This window comes from Eptatretus burgeri, chromosome 2, assembly GCF_056783735.1.
Source record: "Eptatretus burgeri isolate ZD-2024b chromosome 2, Ebu_testis_v1, whole genome shotgun sequence".
NCBI classification, from domain to species: Eukaryota; Metazoa; Chordata; class Myxini; order Myxiniformes; family Myxinidae; genus Eptatretus; species Eptatretus burgeri.
The window spans coordinates 6,438,138-6,456,868 of record NC_140962.1 but is presented as its reverse complement, the minus strand read 5'-3'; the positions used below and the strand labels follow the sequence as shown (position 1 = coordinate 6,456,868).

General features: G+C 42.5%; 1 protein-coding gene across 4 annotated transcripts in view; it reads right to left on the bottom strand.

Annotated features, from left to right (window-relative positions):
* Positions 1-763: 763 nt before the first annotated feature.
* Positions 764-18,731, bottom strand: part of LOC147031317 (uncharacterized) — a 29,690-nt gene continuing 11,722 nt past the window's right edge. For all 4 annotated transcript variants that reach the window (XM_085861621.1, XM_085861631.1, XM_085861645.1 and 1 more), the window contains exons 2-5: positions 9,844-10,022; positions 8,086-8,179; positions 5,036-5,170; positions 764-1,743 (exon numbers count right to left, since the gene is read on the bottom strand). In XM_085861621.1, coding sequence (XP_085717747.1) covers positions 1,460-1,743; positions 5,036-5,170; positions 8,086-8,164 — 498 coding nt within the window. In that variant the 5' untranslated portion in view covers positions 8,165-8,179; positions 9,844-10,022 and the 3' untranslated portion in view covers positions 764-1,459. The remainder of the gene's footprint in view (positions 1,744-5,035; positions 5,171-8,085; positions 8,180-9,843; positions 10,023-18,731) is intronic.

Here is an 18,731-nt window from a genome sequence, read left to right as displayed (position 1 = left end):
GTAAATAAATAATAATAGACGGTTGTAGTTCTTCTTGCTCGTGTTCTGTCTCATACGTACATTGGTTGCATACATGACTGCATGATTGTATACGTGCATTGGTTGCATACATGACTGCATGATTGCATATATGTCGTTTTATAAATAAATGTCCTTGTGTGAATATTAACCCGTTCGTCGCGCCCTTTTCCTTCAAATTGAACTGCCGTATTATATTGCATTCAAAATAATAGCTGGCTTTTTAATAGCCGATAAAGTGATTGGGTCCAACGGGGCTGAGCGATAAATACACCGCTCGGTATCCGCAGAACGGAGCGAGCTGCGTACGTGGCTCGTTTCCAAGCAGCTCCCGTTGAGGTACAGCTTCTCAGTAGCCTTCCCGCACAAATAATTAGGTAAATCGACAGTTCGGCGATCGGACCCTGTAGCATGCGGGTAGAGTACTGACAATGCTGTGGTGTGCTTAAAAACACACCCGTAGCTGGATTCCGGCGTTTGATCCGGAAAGCTGCGACTGGATTGCTCATCCGGTGGGCGTACGGCCGCGATTCGGCTAAATGCGGCTGTAAATCTGTAACAATATATATATATATATATATATATATATATATATATACATATATACACACACTTTATTTTTTTTGCACAGTTCTTCCAATCAACTGCAGCAAATGTACATTGCTTCAATCAACAGAGCTCTACTTTAAACCACAGCACTTACTTGTGGTGATATAAATATAAAGGAAGACAATTGGCATAACTGTGCAATGGACTCGGTCATTTTGCATAATTGTGCTTCAATGGATTATTGGATGTACTTTCTCAACACAATTTCAACGAGAAAGCATCCCAAAATGTAAAGCACATCCACATCTGCTTTGTACTCAAACTAAATGTGATGAAAACAGCTTAAAAAATGTAAATCTTATTAATCAGTGTTCCCATAATAATGGCTTGTTGAAAATTTAATGACAAAAGTTCAAATGGTTAAAAAAAAAAACAAAAAAAAAAAACGTTATGTCCTAAACAGGCATAATATTGAAGCTCAAATGGTAAATAAATAATGAAACAGGGAAGTAATTGAAAAAAAAAAAACTTGGTTGTCTTGATGTGCTGACAAGCTAAAAAGGGTTATCTTCATTCAGTCTTTGCCCTTTTAACCCAATTATCAATTAATCTTCTCCATATTATCATAATAACAGTTTGTTGAAAAGTTGATAACAAAAGCTCAAATTATAAAATAAAAAAGTTATGCCCTGGACCTGGGGACACATGCACACACAACCATCTCCAGCTGCATGGGGGATGGGCTAATTAACAAAGCAACACGATATAATTGTGGTGAGAGCAATGCTATCTCAAGTGAATGAACACACAATCTCATGTGTTTTCTCAAGATAAATTCAATCAGCCTTCATGTGTCCAAGTACAAACTCAACATCAAGAAAAAAGAAGCAACTCAGAGTAGAGCACTTACATAGTTGTTTTCAACAGTCAGGTTTTTGTGATCCCTGAGAACAGGATACGTAAGAGCCAGTTTCCTTGCTTCATTGTGTATCTGGCTCTCCCCTGGTCTTCCCACACCCATCTCCAAAGACAAAGAGATCAAGTTGTCCATCACCCGCCGCACGACTCTCTGCCGCTCGTGGTCAATTTCCCTCTGAGATCGCCCATTTGGATTGGCAAGTATGTCAGACATTGGAAACGGGTAGCCTTCAAAATTGCTTGGCCACATGATTTTCACTGCCGAAACAGAGTAAATAAATGTTAGATAAATTCAACACCAACTTGGAACATTCGAGGTCTGTCTAAAAAATAACGGGACTGAGCCTGCTGTGTGCTCCACTTACACAGCTTGGATGAACAGGTTGCATTAGTGTCTTTCGCAACATATATATATATATATATATATATATATATATATATATATATATATATATATTGTTACGTTTGAGGGGGGGGGGTATGCATTCAAAGGGTAATTAGGATGTTTAATTAGGTATGCCATGCTGTTCGAGTTTACCAGGATCTCGATGTAATAAGTAGCAATTCAGTGGTGATAAGTTGTCCAGTAAATGTTCATTTCTTCAAGGGGGGAAATGATAATTGTCACGTAATTAGATAGGGACACGGGATAGGGTAAGTGTGTCTGCGTAAACCCCTTTTGGTATTCTCTGGAGACTGGCCGTGACGTCACAGGACAGTGCAGCGGATGGCTCCGCCCCGTGATCACGATTGGCAGAAGGCGACGGCGGTGGGCCAATAAACGGCTCGATTGGAAGTGACGAGGACAGGAGGATAAAAAGGTTCTGTTCGGGGTCGAAAAGGAAGAGGAAGAAGATCGGGACAAAACGATCGTGTTTTTTTTTTGGTGTGGAGGCTGTTGCGCGGAGAGCGTCCTTGTTGTTGTGCTGATTCGATCGTGTTCTTGATCGTGTCTTGGAGCCTTGCTGAGCCTCGTTCCTCACCTTGGTTGGCTCTGGGGTTCTGCTGACTCGGAGTACGGGGTCGAACGGCGGGCGGACCTGCCTCCCTCTCCTGCTCGCAACTCGGCGCCAGAACTGGTTCCCTGGCGGCTGTGAGCGGACTTGGGCCAAGATCAGGAGGTCGACAGCACCACGGTTTCTCCTGCCCCCCTGACGAGAGCAAGGCCAGCTCGTCCGACGCCGATCCAGGGACAGTTGCATCCACACCACGGTCCAGCCTGACCACCAGGAATAGCTACGTTGTGTGTGTGTGTGTGTGTGTGTGTGTGTGTGTGTGTGTGTGTGTGTGTGTGTGTGTGTGTGTGTGTGTGTGTGTGTGTGTGTGTGTGTGTGTGTGTGTGTGTGTGTGTGCTTGGCGCCTTAGAGGGTTTGAGATCTGTATATTCATTGGAATTGTCTGTGTTTTTCCCCACGCCCAATCCCACACCATCCCGTCGAATCGCCCCGGATCCCTCTTCTTGCCGAGTCTTGTTATTTCTGGTTAATAGTAAAAACAAATAAACATCATCAACTCAGTGAAAAGTGACTCGTGCCACCTTCCTCGTCCCGTTTGCGGTAGAGCGATTAGAACCGCCATGTTTGGGTTATAAATAAATAAACCGCCTCCATCGTTTCGGCTCATTCTACGTTGGCGGGACTGTTCAAGTCCCGTGGACGTCACAATATATATATATATATATATATATATATATATATATATATATATATATATATATATATATATATATATATATAGTTACGAATTCTGGCCCGCCTGGCGTGCGATCGGCCGCGTACCTCTAATGGCAGCCGCGTCGCCCATTGGACGGACAATTCAGTCGTGACCCTCCTGGAACTACCGCCAGGAGCCAGTCACGGGTGGGGGTTTAACCTCACCACAACCCAGTCCGCATTCTACCCATGCGAAATAGGGTGAATCGCCGAATGTCGATATACCTAAGTACCCGCGTGGGTAACCTACCGAGGGGTTTCACCACGCCGCAGGTCGGCTTCGGACACGAACCGCTTAAGCAGTTCGCTCCGTGCTACAGGGATAACCGAGCGGCGTTTTCGCCGACCTCGACGGTTCAGATTATTTATCGGGTGTTTAAACCCCACGACTCATTCCACGATGCAAGATGGCATTTCAATGGGGTGAAAGGACGTGACGAACGGGATACATTGCACACAAGGACATTTATTATAGCAAGCACATATTACACAAACAACACAATCAAGGAATCATGCAATATACAAGCGACAAAGAAAGTACTACTTCCGACTACGATGATGTACAGTCACTTACACAGGTTTACTTAACAGACGGCACCACCAGTTGCACACAAAAAAAAAACCAAAGGAAAAACCCTCCTCAGGCTAATTCGCCAAGTGTCGTGCTAAGCACGATTTTTCATTAGTTTGTTTGTTTGTCTGCACAGAACTTTCGTGTTTTTCTCTGCAACCACTTGTGGGATTGGGATGAAATTTTGACCATTGGTGCGACTACTCGTGTAGAATGTGTTAACGATAATGACGTCATAGGTCACGTGGTGTGGCAGCCATATTTGAAAAACAGAAAAACTTTTGACCTCTTTATCTCTGAAACTGCACCAAGGAAAAAATTGAAACTTGGCACACAGCAAGTACTCCTCATGGAAATGAGTGTGATTTTATGACGTCATAGGTTACATATAGGCACCCTGCATATATAGTTTAAACCCCATCATTATGTAAAGTTATTCGTTCCTTAAAAACGAAAACCCATAAGATAATGTACATGTGCGATTAATTTGTTTAAAAAAAATTGGTGCCCTTTTGTATGAACTTTTCTGGAGCATTACTTGGTTCCTCCTAAGAACACAAGGGTAGTTCAGCATGCACATGAGATTTTTTGAATGTGCCATATTTTTCTATCGTCTGGCATTTTCCACAAGCCATGGAATGTTCCTTCTTTTCTCGAGTTTGCCACATGGCACGTACCATATCAAGGGGCCTTTTCTATGCCCCTGGAATTTTGATCAAGAATATGAAGTATGTTTTCAGAAAAGTATTTCATTTTGAAAGCTTTTCAAAAATGTAGGTGGTTTGAAAAAATAAAATCTCCATTATTAAGTGTACAGTACTAAAGAATAAAAATTTCATCACCCTTTTTAGACTATTGATGAGGGTAAATCCATAAGTAAAGGGAATTTTCTGAATAAATTTTAAGAAAAAAAATCTCTTTACTTTTTGATTTCCCCTTGAACTTTGATTTATGCATGTTTATCGCATATTTGCCAGCAAATCGATCTGATTGTCAGCTTCAATTAGCACTTTTAGCATTCACATCAAAAGTATCGTGATCTTATGATTTTGGTTAAAAACGCAGGAGCAAAGAAAGCCATGCTTTGATAAACACCTGATATATTGATGCAATAACTTCTTTTGTGAGGGCACACAAGAGGTGGATTTCACCTCATTTGCAATCACAGTATTGCAGCAACACCACTTTTAGGGGCATTCCTACTTGCAGCAAATTAAAATTTATTTTCACAAAGTTTCATCTTTACAAAGGACTCATTTTTACAAACCTTCACTTGGATCTTTCGAACTATGCAGAAGCAACACCGAATTTTCTGGTAGTATGCGCAACACCTCGTCATCGTCCACCAAGCAACCATCTTCAGTACGTATTTCCCATGGGCCGTTTCCAAATTTCACCTTCGCTAACAGGAATAAATAAGATACAATTGGAAAAGTCAAGAAAAATATTCATAATCAGATTATCATTCCATCAAAATAGGGAACGATTTTTTTTATTTACTAATCTGTACATGTGTTTGCAGTATCATGTACTTTTTGAATAATTTTTTTAAACAGACTTCATTTAAGAAGACAATGCAGATGAAGAACAACTACTCAATTTGTTTGAACTCGTTAAAATCAAACCAGTTTTAAATTGTTCAAAATCATACCACACAAACATGATCTGACAAAATTTGAGAAAGATGCTTTCATGATGCACCAAATGTTTACGTGGATATGTATTTGGTGATGACTGTCATGAAACAAGAGTGCCTTGGTTTGAGAAGCCTGCAATACTCAAAGGTGCTTTAACTACAATGTATTTTCAACGGAATATTGAATACAATGACAACACCATGAGGCAGTAGGATGTCCCACCTACACGGTTTACAGCAAGAACAAGAACAATCATAGTCTTCAAACAGATCTGTGCACTCACAGAGGGCAATCCCTTGACAGAAACATATATTGGAGAAAGTTTTGGGTATTCTCAAGAGTTTAAAATAAGTCCTAAATATGCTCATCAATACCAAGAGCCAAAAAGACAGAGCTGAGGGGGGAAAAAAAAAATAATGCATCCATGGGTCCTGGCATGGTGTCATCTGATTGATTGGTCAAACTTGGCCACAGCTCAAGCATGGTCAAAAGGTCCATCCATCCATTTTGTACCATACTCTGTGCAGAGCGTTGGTGCTGCCTAAGGCCTAGGTCACATTTGCCATGGTGGCCGTGGGGTCTCCAAAATCTACGGCCACTAGCAATTATACGGTGGCCGCAGTATTACCACGGTCTAACAATGTAGCAGTCACATATGTTTTTTTTTTTGTTTGTTTTTTTTTTTTTTTTTTTCGGGGAGCCGCACGGCGTATTTAGGTCTAAGTCACATTTGCCACGGCGGCCATGCGGTCTCCAAAATCTATGGCCACCAGCAATTATACGGCGGCCGCAGTATTTCCACGGTCACACAATGTAGCAGTGACATAGGTTTTTATTTTTGGGGGAGCTGCACGGCGTATTTATAAATTGTGGAGACCGAAAACGTGGGGTTGCCGTACGATCTTTGATTTGATATCGCACGGTGACCTTAGGGCGTTCCTGCGGTGGCCATAGAATTTAAGGCAGACGCAAGGTGCCCGCAAGGCGACCGCAGGGGGCCCTAAGGTGAACGTGCGGCCAGACGGATGGTAACGAATGGGTTAATTTTTTTTTTACCAGTTTTTTTTTTTTTCGGCTTGTCGAATTGCTACGGCGAACGTAGAAATGAAAAAAGTTATAACTCCGCGTTATAATTCCACGGTGACCTTACGGCCTGTAAAATATAGCCACAAGGCGTAGGGCCACCCTGAGGCCACCGTAGAAACTCTGCGGCCGCCACACGTTTCTGTCAATTCAGAGGGCGTACGGCCACCGTAGAGCAAATGTGACTTCGGCCTAGGTCTTAGAAATTGTGGAAACCGAAAACGTGGGGTTGCCGTAGGTCTTTGATTTGATGTCGCACGGTGACCTTAAGGGGCCCTGCGGCAGCCATATAATTTTCAAGGCAGACGCAAGGTAGCCTCAAGGTGACCGCAGGGGGACCGCAGGGGCCCCTAAGGCGAACGTGCGGCCAGACGGAGGGTAACGAATGGGTTAATTTCTTCTTCTTTTTTTACCAGTTTTTTTTTTTTCGGCTTGTCGAATTGCTACGGCGAACGTAGAAATGAAAAAAGTTATAACTCCGCATTATAATTCCACGGCGACCTTACGACCTGTAAAATACAGCCAAACGGCGTAGGGCCATCCTGAGGCCACCGCAGAAACTCTGCGGCCGCCGCACGTTTCTGTCAATTTAGAGGGCGTATGGCCGCCGTATCCTCGCCGTTGAGCAAATGTGACTTAGGCCTAAGCAGTCTCCTTGGCTATTGGGCACAATCCTGGACGGGTCACCACTCCGATACAGGATACCAGCAAGCTGGCACTCATTTTGCCGACCTTGTAAGGATGACAGGCGGAGTCAACCCCACCTGGTCTTAATTCAACAGTTGAGGGTGATGTGAATTCAGGATCCTTGATTCCTAAGCCCACCACCCTAACAATTAAGGTCATAAGGTCAGTCTTTGGGAAATTAGAGGTTGTGCTTGCCATGGCGGGCATTCAAAGAGTGTGACAAAAGAGCTCAAGCAAGTCACAGGGTCTCGTTTTTCCGATATGAGAATGTGCCAGCAGTCACCCGAACCCTCGCTACCACAGTCTTTGGTGGAGCGTGAGCACATTCAGCAAAATGTATTTCCCAAAAGCTCAGCATTGCTCTGTGGATGCTGCCAGTGTCCTGCTCACAGAATTTAAAATATGGAATTCATCAAGGCATCGATCTTGGGACTGAGCCTATTAATTGTGCAGTGTGGTAGTATAGATCCAGTGTATCCTTTGTTGGGGGTACTCTGCATCTGCAAGCTTTTGAAATCATGGTGGTGGTGATCCCACAAAAAGAAGCTGAGTTTTTGGACATTAACCATGTATTGGAACAAAGAGGTTACATCGGACCCTATTTTGCTCCGGTGAAATGTTAATGCCTGCTTTTTTGAAAAATGCAGTGATTTAATGTTTTAAAAAAAGAAGTTTTGAATTGATGACAGCCCCATGAGCCCAAAGAAGCATTGACTTTCAAATGTATGTATTTTGCAAAAGACCAAATGAGAGGTTAAAAAAAAACCCATACCACCTCATTCACTGTACCACCTCAACCATAAAAACAACAAGTTCAATGAAAATAATTACTTACAAACCCAATATTATCGATTTGCATGACAATACCCTACACATGCACCTCCAAATGGCAAACCACACAATTACAAACCTTTTTGCTCCAACTCCTCCATTGTGGAAGCAACAATGAGCACCCCTTTCTCTCCAAGCTTTATCCTCAAAAGTGGCATTTTTCAGTTTGGATCCTGAAATAAACCCATAAAAAAATGTAAAGAACAAGGCACAAGGTCCTTTTGCATTGAACTTTGCTTAAGAGGCCATCAACGTATTTTAATTATTACCTTTAAAACATGGTTTTAGTCCCAACTTCCTTGTGACCGAGAATGCAAGCAATCTATGTGATTAAAAAATGATGCATTTTTATGCATGTCTAAGTTGATATTGTAACATACTTATGGAAGGGAAGTGAATGTGACATTTTGTTCTCGATCCTGCTTTTCAGGTATTTAACCCTTTGAACCCTGAGCTCCTTGGACTTTTAGTGTAGTAGATAGTAGAAAAAAATCGTGCAAATTATGATACAAGCATCAAATTTGGCATTTCTGTTCTGCAGGGCTTTCTGATCAAATCTGCCCGATTGGCCATTTGAAAATCCAAATTTTGAAAAGTTTGTACAAAAAAAAATAAAAAACTTCAAAAAAATTGGAAGTCACAGCTGGCTGAAATTCTTGAAGCGCAAGTGAACATCCCAGACAGAGAACCAAGGGGAGATGCAGTCATCATTGATGGCTCAGCACTTATGAATGCCCTACCTCCACGCACTTCAAAGATATTTGATGACTATGCTAAAGAAGACATCATCCCAAAGGTGGAAGGAATCCTATGGTGCCAGGTACGAGAGGGTGGACGTAGTGTTTGATGTGTACAAGAAGTCAAGTCAGAAGTCCGAGGCAAGGTCGAAAAGGGGGCAAGGAATCAGAAGAAGAGTGACAGGAACCAGTGAGACCACAAGTAACTGGAGAAGCTTTCTTCGAGATGACAGCAACAAGACTGAGCTGTTTCACTTCCTTGCGGAAAAGATGTGTGAAGCACAGACGACAAGCACAGTCATCGTCACAAAAGGAGAAGACGCCATTAGCAACACAAGGAAGTCACTGGATGCTGTGTCTCCATGTTGTCATGAAGAAGCTGGCACTCATATATTTGTATACGCCAGGGATGCAACGACGGATGGGAGCAAGTCCATTATCATTAAGACTAATGACACGGATGTACTAGTCATAGCAATATCTGTACTGCCATCCTTACAGGAACTAGGTCTTGAGAACATGTGGATTGCCTTTGGCCAAGGAGCCAAGGCACGATGGATTCCAGTCCATGAGGTAGTTTCTGCAATAGGGCCTGAGAAAGCTAGAGGGATCCCATACTTCCATGCGTTCACTGGATGTGACGTCGTGTCTGCCTTCCGCGGTAAAGGGAAGAAAACTGCATGGCAGACTTGGAACGTCTTTGATGATGTTTCTGAAACATTCACCAATCTCAGCCAGCATCCAACATTGATTCGTGATCTTGACTTTTTTTTTTTTTTTTTTTCAAAATTTGGATTTTCAAATGGCCAATCAGGCAGATTTGATTAGAATCCCCTGGAGAATAAATGTGCCAAATTTGATGCTTGTATCATCATTTGCACGATTCCTCTCAAAAATTGCTGTTATCTGCCCCCACTATTTCAGCTCCCCCACCCTGGGCTCCGTGGAGAAAAATCTGGCCGCTCGGGTATATGGAGGTTTGAATGTGGCCGGTAAACCAACCGCTTGGTTATATGGAAGTTTGAATAGCGGCCGGTAAAATGGCCGTGAGGGTTCAAAGGGTTAAACAATAGTCAAAAAAAATCGTTTTCAAAGCTCACGTGGGTCAAAACTTCTTTTCAATCTGCAGCTTCATTCTGTCCATCTTGTACAAGAGAGGAGATAATGTGATGGTGTACACTCAAAACATTTTCAAGGCAATCCACTGGATCAGACCAACATTGTATACTTTGCCTTTCAGCTTGGAAGAAAAAATAGGCAAATGAAGATGGCATTTAGGCTGTGGGCGACAGGAAGTAAGGGGGGAATTAATCGCTCAGAATTCTGAACAATTGTGCAAGCAAGGAATTACATCGACTCACATGATATTGTATTAAAAACAAAAAATCTGGTTCTAAGGTTCTCGCAAGGAATCTCCCCACCGTTACACTTTCTACTGAGTAATATTCTCACCTTCCTCCTTGGATTGTTTTCAGATAAAGTCAGCTTTTGCCTGTATTATAACAATAACAACACGAGAAGAGCGCATACCTTCACCAGATTGAACAGTTCAGGTTTTCTATCCCAATGATAGGCTGGATCTGCATTTGGACCTGAACCAAAATCTAATCAGCTTGTTCTCGTCACGCAACCAACTTATCAACCAAGTTTTGTCACAACCTATCCACACCTTTTTGAAATATTAAAGTGCTAAATATCGTTTTGGGCCCCACCTTTCAATTATGAAGAATCATTTGGAAAAACTTAGAATGGCACTCGTTGAGCATGTAGACTCACCTCACACACTCATTCCAAACAAAAACATGCTACTATCATGGCCTGCTGCTTTTATGACCCATATTCCCATGTCATCCATGCATCCTATTATGTCACATACATTGCCAGTGTACACAGTTTAATTGATTATTAGGAGATTTAATGACCACTTTTGTGCACATCAAGGTAAAATTGAGTCAATGAAGCTGGATATGAAAAAAAAAATTCAAACTACTTCACCCATGGCCAGTCAATCATATGCACGAAGTTTCGCATCGATCTGTAAAGCGGTTCCGAGGATGAGCTTTTTTATATTTATATTTTCAACACAATATGGCCACCAGATCACGTAACCAATGACGTCATAAATTTAATTCTTCACTCACATCGGGTCGTAGATCAGATATATGAAGTTTCAGATTGTTTGGATAAGGATTTAGAGTGAACCAATTATGGCTGACATACCACTTCACCGATTATGTCAGCGTTATCACCCGATATACCCCATGGGGAGTTGACATTTGCCAAGTTTCAATTGTTTTCGTTGAGCAGTTTCAGAGATGATGTCCATTTTTTTCCCTTAATCCTGCTCACAAACAGAGGCAGACAGACAAGCCAAACAAACAGAGGTGAAAACATAACCTTTGTTCACCTTCGGTGGTGGAAGTAATTATTCCTTTCTATCCTGAAAATAAATTAAGCAGCAAATGCAACTTCAGTGAAGATCCCAGGAGTTCTCTCTCTCTCTATCGAGTGCAGCCTGTGGCTGCTGGTTGCATCATTGGTTGGGACGCGGCTGTTCCGCTGATGCAGTGTCCCCCTTACCAGTACACTGATGCTCATTTTGCCGACCTCGGAAGGATGACAGGCTGAGTCAACCTCCTGGTGTATTAATTCAGCGGCCCAACGGGGCTTGAACTCAGGACCCCAGGATCCCAAGCCGCCACCCTAACCACAAAGCCAACACCAGGCTGTATCCCAGGAGTTAATGGGTCCCTGATTCAAAATTATGCAAACTTGTTGTCACAATTATGCTCCGTGAATATTGTGTATAGACTTCAGCACGTGGCCTCTGCGGAATAGCAGACGGAAGTTAACGTGACCTGCAACACAAGTTAGGTAACACCCATTGCTTGCTCAGGGTTAGCTGGATAAATAGCCTCACCTGTTCCGGAAGGGATGGGACAGGGTATCGTAACTGGTCTGTGTCAAGGCGTATGTCAGCAAGGGACTCCGCAAACAGACTGAAACTTTAATATAGCACCCCTGGGCATCGTACTTTAGTCGTGGCCTGAAGCACAGTTCAACAAAGCTATCACCTCACCATAACATTTTTCATCTTATTTAACCATAAATGAATTGTGCACCTTGAATGTGGATTACGTTAAAGTTATTCATGCCCGTTCTCTAGTGTGTGTTTGTCCATACCACCCGTGGCTTGAGTTGTGCCGCAAGGCCTACGGATTCAACCAGCACCCAATTATGGGATTGGGCCAAAGTCTTCGGGACCTCCACTATTTAATGGTAGGAGAAAAAACACTGGGTAGCCTTCCCGGGTTGGATTGCAGTTGTGTGTTTCGGGGTGGTGCTGAAATGTTGTCCACCAGATGGCGGTCTCCTCGGGTTAACCTGAGGCGGTTCTGTTAAGTGGATGCCTGGAATGTCCTGTCCCAAAGAGAGGATGACCACCCGTCTCTGTTATCATCTGAGCTCAAGCATTTGAACATCGGTATTGCAGCACTCTGTGTTTCAGAGATGGGACAGTGGTAAAACCATGGCAGGCAGTTACATCCATAACTGGTCTGGTCGCTCTGAAGGTTACCAGACACAAGGAGTTGCATTCTACGCCATGCTCGAGTCTGTCGTTGATCAGTGCCCCAGGCGATACACTCTTCTAGTCTTGGGGGATTTCAATGCATCGATTGGAACTGATAGGGATGGCTATGAGACATTTATTGGTCCACATGGTTCGAGAACTGTGAACCAGAATAGCACTAAGTTCCATGACTTGGCAAATAGTTATGGACTGAGGGTGGCTGGTTCATGGTTTCAGTGCCCACAAGCTCATTGCTGGACTTGGGATTTCAATGCTGGTGGTGGTGTGGAAAGGAGATTGACCATGTGCTCATTAATGGCCACTGGAGGGTGATTCAGAACTGCAGAGTCTACAGGAGTGCTGTGTTCCTCAATATCGACCACAGGCTTGTCGTAGCATCTTTGAAGTTTCAACTACATTCCAGGAGAATGGTACCATCCCAGCCAAGGCTGGATGCTGGCAAGCTCAAGGATAAGTGGGTGGCTGAAGAGTTTGCAAATAGGCTGAGTGGGGATTTGGGGGGGGGTCTGGTTGCTGTGGGGAATCCTGAAAAATTGTGGAGTACCTTCAGGACTACTATCCTTGATGCTGCTGGTAGATGTCTTGGAACCCGCCGTCAGGCAAAGAGGAACTTTGTCTCCCAAGGGACACTGAATCCCATTGACCAGAGTCACAGGCAGGCTTAATCGCAGAGCTGAGCTGTTCAGGGACCTGTGACGTAAAACTGCACGTGCATTGAGGGCGGACAAGGAGGCCTATGTCTGAGGAATCTGTGAAGAGGTAGAGCATTATCTGTGGACAAGTGATTATTGTCCTCCTCACAGAGAATTTGTGCATTGCGTTCCTCCAAGCCCATCCCTCGGTGTGCTGCTGCGAGAGCAGAGGGTGGGGGACTCGACAGAGGAGTCCAAAGTGAAGGCCAGCTGGGCCGGTTACTTTGAGCGGCTGTACCAGACAGACCCACCGGCTATCGAGTTGGATGTCAGGGGTGTAACTATCCCTATTGCTGATCCTCCAATTAACTGTGAGCTGCCTTCGTTTGTGGAAGTCTGCAGTTTATCAGGTTAAGGGGGTAAAGCCCCAGGGATCTATGGCAACCATGCTGAACTTCTCAAGGCTGGTGGAAATGTTGCACTGGTATCGTTGCAAGCAGTTCTGTGATGTGTTTGGAGCACAGGCATCATCCCAAATGACTGGAAAAGGGACCTTGTCCCTCTCTGGAAAGGGAAGGGTGACCGCCAGGACAGCAACAACTACTGAGGGGAGATACTGCTCTCAGTGCCGGGCAAGGTCTTTGCGAGGATAATTCTTCATAGGGTGAGCCACCATCTGCTCAAGCACCAGCGTCCGGAGCAGTCAGGCTTTACACCAAAGAGGTCAACGATTGACCTTATCCTTGCTCTTTGGGTCCTCACCGAACTCAAACGAGTGTTTTGGCATTTTAAACTGATCTTCACGAAACTTCCCCACATGGTCGAGTTTGTCATAAGGAAGAAGCCTATTGTTTTTGAGGTCAAAAGTTCAACAACTCATGTGCGTTTCCTAAAATCCTCAATTTTCATGCGATTGACTTGAAATTTGAAGAAGATATATATTTCAGGTCACTGAATTCAACCAGCCAATTATTTTTGCGGTCAACATTGGCTCAAGGTCAACAACGAAGGTAGTATATTCTACAATTCTCAATTTTCATCAATTTGTTTTGTGGTCAAATTTGGTTTATGGATTTTGCAAGAATCATGCTCTGCACGACGTCGTCGTCTTGTTTGTTACTTTGGAAATCTAAAGATTTCGTAAGTATATTGATGACTTCCGTCATCTGTTTGTGTGTTTGTGTGTGTGTGTGTGTGTGTGTGTGTGTGTGTGTGTGTGTGTGTGTGTGTTTGTTTGTTTGTGTGTGTGTGTTTGTTTGTAGTCACGATAACTCGAGAACGGAAGAAGCTACTGTGGGGGAAAAATTTATATCAATGTATTTTAAATTGTAACAAATGGAGTTTTAGAAATGTAACTTTTATGCTGCAAATTGAATTGGCTGTCATTTCTGGCCAAAAGACTTTTGCCCTAAATGATAAGAAATGTGATGTTCTGGAGCAGAGTGACAGAGCTGATAAATGAACCTTTGCTTAGAAATGTACGAAGTGGCTTTTCGTCTCAAGGACACGTGTACAGTCTGGTTGAATATCCCCCAACCTCTCTCTCACGAAAGTATAAAATGCTTTGAAATCTAAAATTGTTTTCAGTGCAAGTACGTGAGGAAGTATAGTTTCTCAGTGGCTTGTACTCCTTGGAACTGACCAAGTACCAAGTTAGAATAAAACTCTGATGTAATGTAGAAGTGAATTGAATCGGGTTGGTCTAACTTAACTAAAGTAAGAATAAATGAAATAGAACCAAATAATATTGCAATCAAATGGGGATTCTTAAGTTCATTGAATGAGGGTGAGAAGTGTATGGTGTATAATTCGGAAAAAAATTGTTTCACAAAGAAGGACTTGTGTGGACATCAGTTTTATCAGTGTCGATAGGGTTTTTGTAGGATTTTATAATCAAATCGGACAAACGTTAAACTCTGTCTGAAGTCAAATAGGATTCCACAATCGGCCAGTTAGAATCCTTCAGGAGGACAACGATCACAACAAGGTGGGCTTAAAAAAATCCACATCAGTTGGTGCCGTGACTCGGATTCGAACCGACGTTGGTGCGGTGCCCGTGACCGGAGGTGCTTAATCTGCCGGAGGCAGTGCCTGGAGGAACGACAAGTGCTTGAGCGAAGGTAAGGGAGAGCGCTCTCAGCAGGTAACGCATTTCGAACAAAGAAAAGTTCATTGTCAGATAATTTTGAAAGAAAGAAGAGGATCCGGCGGAGGGAGTCCGTTTTAAAGTAAACAATAAGTACTGTAGTTGTTTTAGAAAAGTGCTGGAGAAGAAGAGTCAGATGACAAGAAGAGGCTCGTTAAGGAGCCAGATGCATAATTAAATGGGCATGATGAAGCGACATGCCACATGTTTGCATTGATACGGACCGGCTGTGAGAGAGAGGCCGAGGACACGGCTGAGACGCCGAGATAGGGTTAAAATAGATAAACATTATAAGTTACCTGTTTGTAAGAGTTATAAGAGTTACCTTTTGTTCATTGAACTCACTGGAAGTTTGTTGGCAGTGAGGTTGTTATATTATATTGTGTGGAGGTTTTACGGATTTGTAAATGCAATGATTTGCATGAAACGTTTTGTAGAGTGCAGGAGACGATAAACCAGCTGGGAGTGTGGTTGGTGATTTGCATTGAAATGCATGTGTTGCTGAGAGTAAAAAATGAAACTTGTGCGAGTCCAATATTCACTGCAATGAAACGTGTTCTGTTGGGATTTTGACGATATTTTAACTCGTGCTGAGTTGAGCTGTGGGTCTGTTTGAAATGGCATGTTATACATTCTTGGCGTTGTATTTCCACACGAAGGTCGCAAACTACACTGTGTGAGACCCCCCTCCACTCGATCTGTGGGGGGTGGCATATCGTTACACTGAGTCTTTGTTCGAGCCTTTGCTTTAGGTGTGAAATTCGATTCATATGCAGATTCAAGAGGATGAGATAGAAATGTGATTGGTATTTGTCACGTGATCACACGCGAGTCCATGAGATGCAATGCTGTTTAGTGTATGTGTTGAAGCCATGACTGACAGGCAAAACCCACAGTTTGCATTACTCTGAGTTTTTTTCCTTTTCTTCCCACCGGATGTGGAGAGAACTTCCTGTTCCTTGTTCCTTGGTGTTTGTGGCGCACCCTCTCGACTGAATCTGTTTAAAGTGAAGTCCATTTAGGAAAAAGTGTTGAAGTTTTATTTTACAACCATCGGGATTTTGAATAAATTGTGAAATAACAATTGTGAATGTGGATATACTGAATGTGATTTAAATGTAGAAACGTGATTTGGAATGATTTTAATGATTTGATGATGTTTAGCACGTGGGGCGATTCACAGATAATTGATGATTCCCTCGGATGGACGTTGAAATATTGTTTTATTCGTCTGCGAATGTTGAGGTTACCTGAACTTGTGGTGGGAAGGCAATGGCAAACAACCCAGTGTAACCCTTTGATCGATTCAGTCAAGGTAAATTCATGATTTAATTGGATAGATGCTGAAGATTTAATTTTTCATTTATGGATTTTAAAAGGAAATATTTTATTGTTTTGACCAAAAAGTTGTTTAAGAGAGTTTGGATGTTTATTAGTCTGAAGTTTAAGATGCTTTTCCAAGACTGGGATAAGGATTGTGGAGGGTGAAGCTGCATGTGCAGACAGAGTGTTTGAGCTGCAATTTAAATGATATTCACCTGATGACAGATTTGACAAGTGATTTGACAATTTTTGTACAACTGTTTAAAATGAGTTATTTGTTTTGATAAAGGAAAATGGATTCGTAATTGAGGTCGGAGGAAGTGATAGATGGTTTGTTTATGTGAGTTGGAAAAAATGGCAGCATGTTTGCTGTTTTGGTGAGAGAGAAGTGGACAGATGGAGAAATGTCAGAGATTTAAAATGTCGATGGGAATAGCAAATGAGATGGATGTTTTGAGTATACGTACAACTGGGATTTCTGTATATTTTAGCATGTTGTTTTGGGAAATAACAAGGAAAAGGGATTAAAATATTGATATGACATATAATGCAAGTTAAATGCTTCCATAAGAATCTTTGTTAGTCTTGTAGAACTACATGTGCCCATGACGTTTATTGATTGGTGTTTAATTGATGCTTTGTTTGTTTCGGCGTGTTGAAAGCAGTGTTTGAAGCAATGTGCGATTTCATCTAAATGAAGTTTGGAAAGAACTTCCACACAAAGATTGGACGATGGGAGAACCCAGATTTGGGTGATTGAGCATTCAACACATGATCATGCCCCTTCATGAGGAGATAAGATGGAGTCATGTGGGAAAAGAAAAAAACCCACTGAGGAGAAGGTTGAGCAAAGTCTTAACGTCGGCGTTGTGTGGTGCTTGCGTGGAGGAATGTTCTCAGCCACACTCTCGATTGCCGCTCTGCAAATACATCGTGAACTTGCTGTGGTCACTTTACTTCAATGTACGACAGGCCTGGAGTTCCACACTGCGCTCCTTCAACCCAGTGTCCGGCCTAAACTTGTACTTGCCCACACTATCTCCTCAGCTCAAGAGTGCTTCGATTGTGTTTCCTGTTGGGTGCTGCTCTATCCACACCCTGACCTGTTTATCTTCTGACTTCGGGTAGCATGTTTTCAATGTGTGACACATGCTGATGAACAGGCCATAAATTAAATGTAAACTCACTCATTTTCTGATATGAGCACTCGCTGCCATTGTTGATTGAACTTGAATAATGGAAATCTTTTCTCCTTCAGGAATGGGACATGGTAATCATGTGCAAGAAAAATTATTCAAATTTTCCTTAAAAAAAAAAATGGGGGAGTGTGGGGGAAAAATTTATATTAATGTATTTTAAATTGTAACAAATGGAGTTTCAGAAATGTAACTTTTATGCTGCAAATTGATTTGGCTGTCATTTCTGGCCAAAAGACTTTTGCCCTAAATGATAAGAAATGTGTTGTTCTGGAGCAGAGTGACCGAGCTGATAAATGAACCTTTGCTTAGAAATGTACGAAGTGGCTTTTCGTCTAAAGGACACGTCTACAGTCTGGGTGAATATCCCCCAACCTCTCTCTCACGAAAGTATAAAATGCTTTGAAATCTAAAATTGTTTTCAGTGCAAGCACGTGAGGAAGTATAGTTTCTCAGTGGCTTGTACTCCTTGGAACTGACCAAGTACCAAGTTAGAATAAAACTCTCTGATGTAATGTAGAAGTGAATTGAATCGGGTTGGTCTAACTGTTAACTAAAGTAAAAATAAATGAAATAGAACCAAATAATATTGCAATCAAATGGGGATTCTTAAGTTCATTGTACAAGGGTGAGAAGTGTATGGTGTATAATTAGGAAATAAATTGTTTCACAAGGAAGGACTTGTGTGGACATCAGTTTTATCAGTGTCGATTGGGTTTTTTTTGTAGGATTTTATAACCAAATCGGACAAATGTTAAACTCTGTCTGAAGTCAAATAGGATTCCACAATCGGCCAGTTAGAATCCTTCAGGAAGGCAACGATCACAACAAGGTGGGTTTAAAAACTCCACATCACTACCAATGTCAAATTACACCACGTGATTCAGGAGGGTGATGGCTAGCGCTGATTAGATTTTGGTCAAAATGGGTCAAAGGTCAAGGTCACAGTGAGGTCAAACATCCAAAACATGATAACTCAAGATCGGAAGAAGCTACCAATGTCAAATTACACCGCGTGATTCAGGAGGGTGATGGCTAGCGCTGATTAGATTTGTCAAAAATCGGTCAAAGGTCAAGGTCACAGTGAGGTCAAACATTC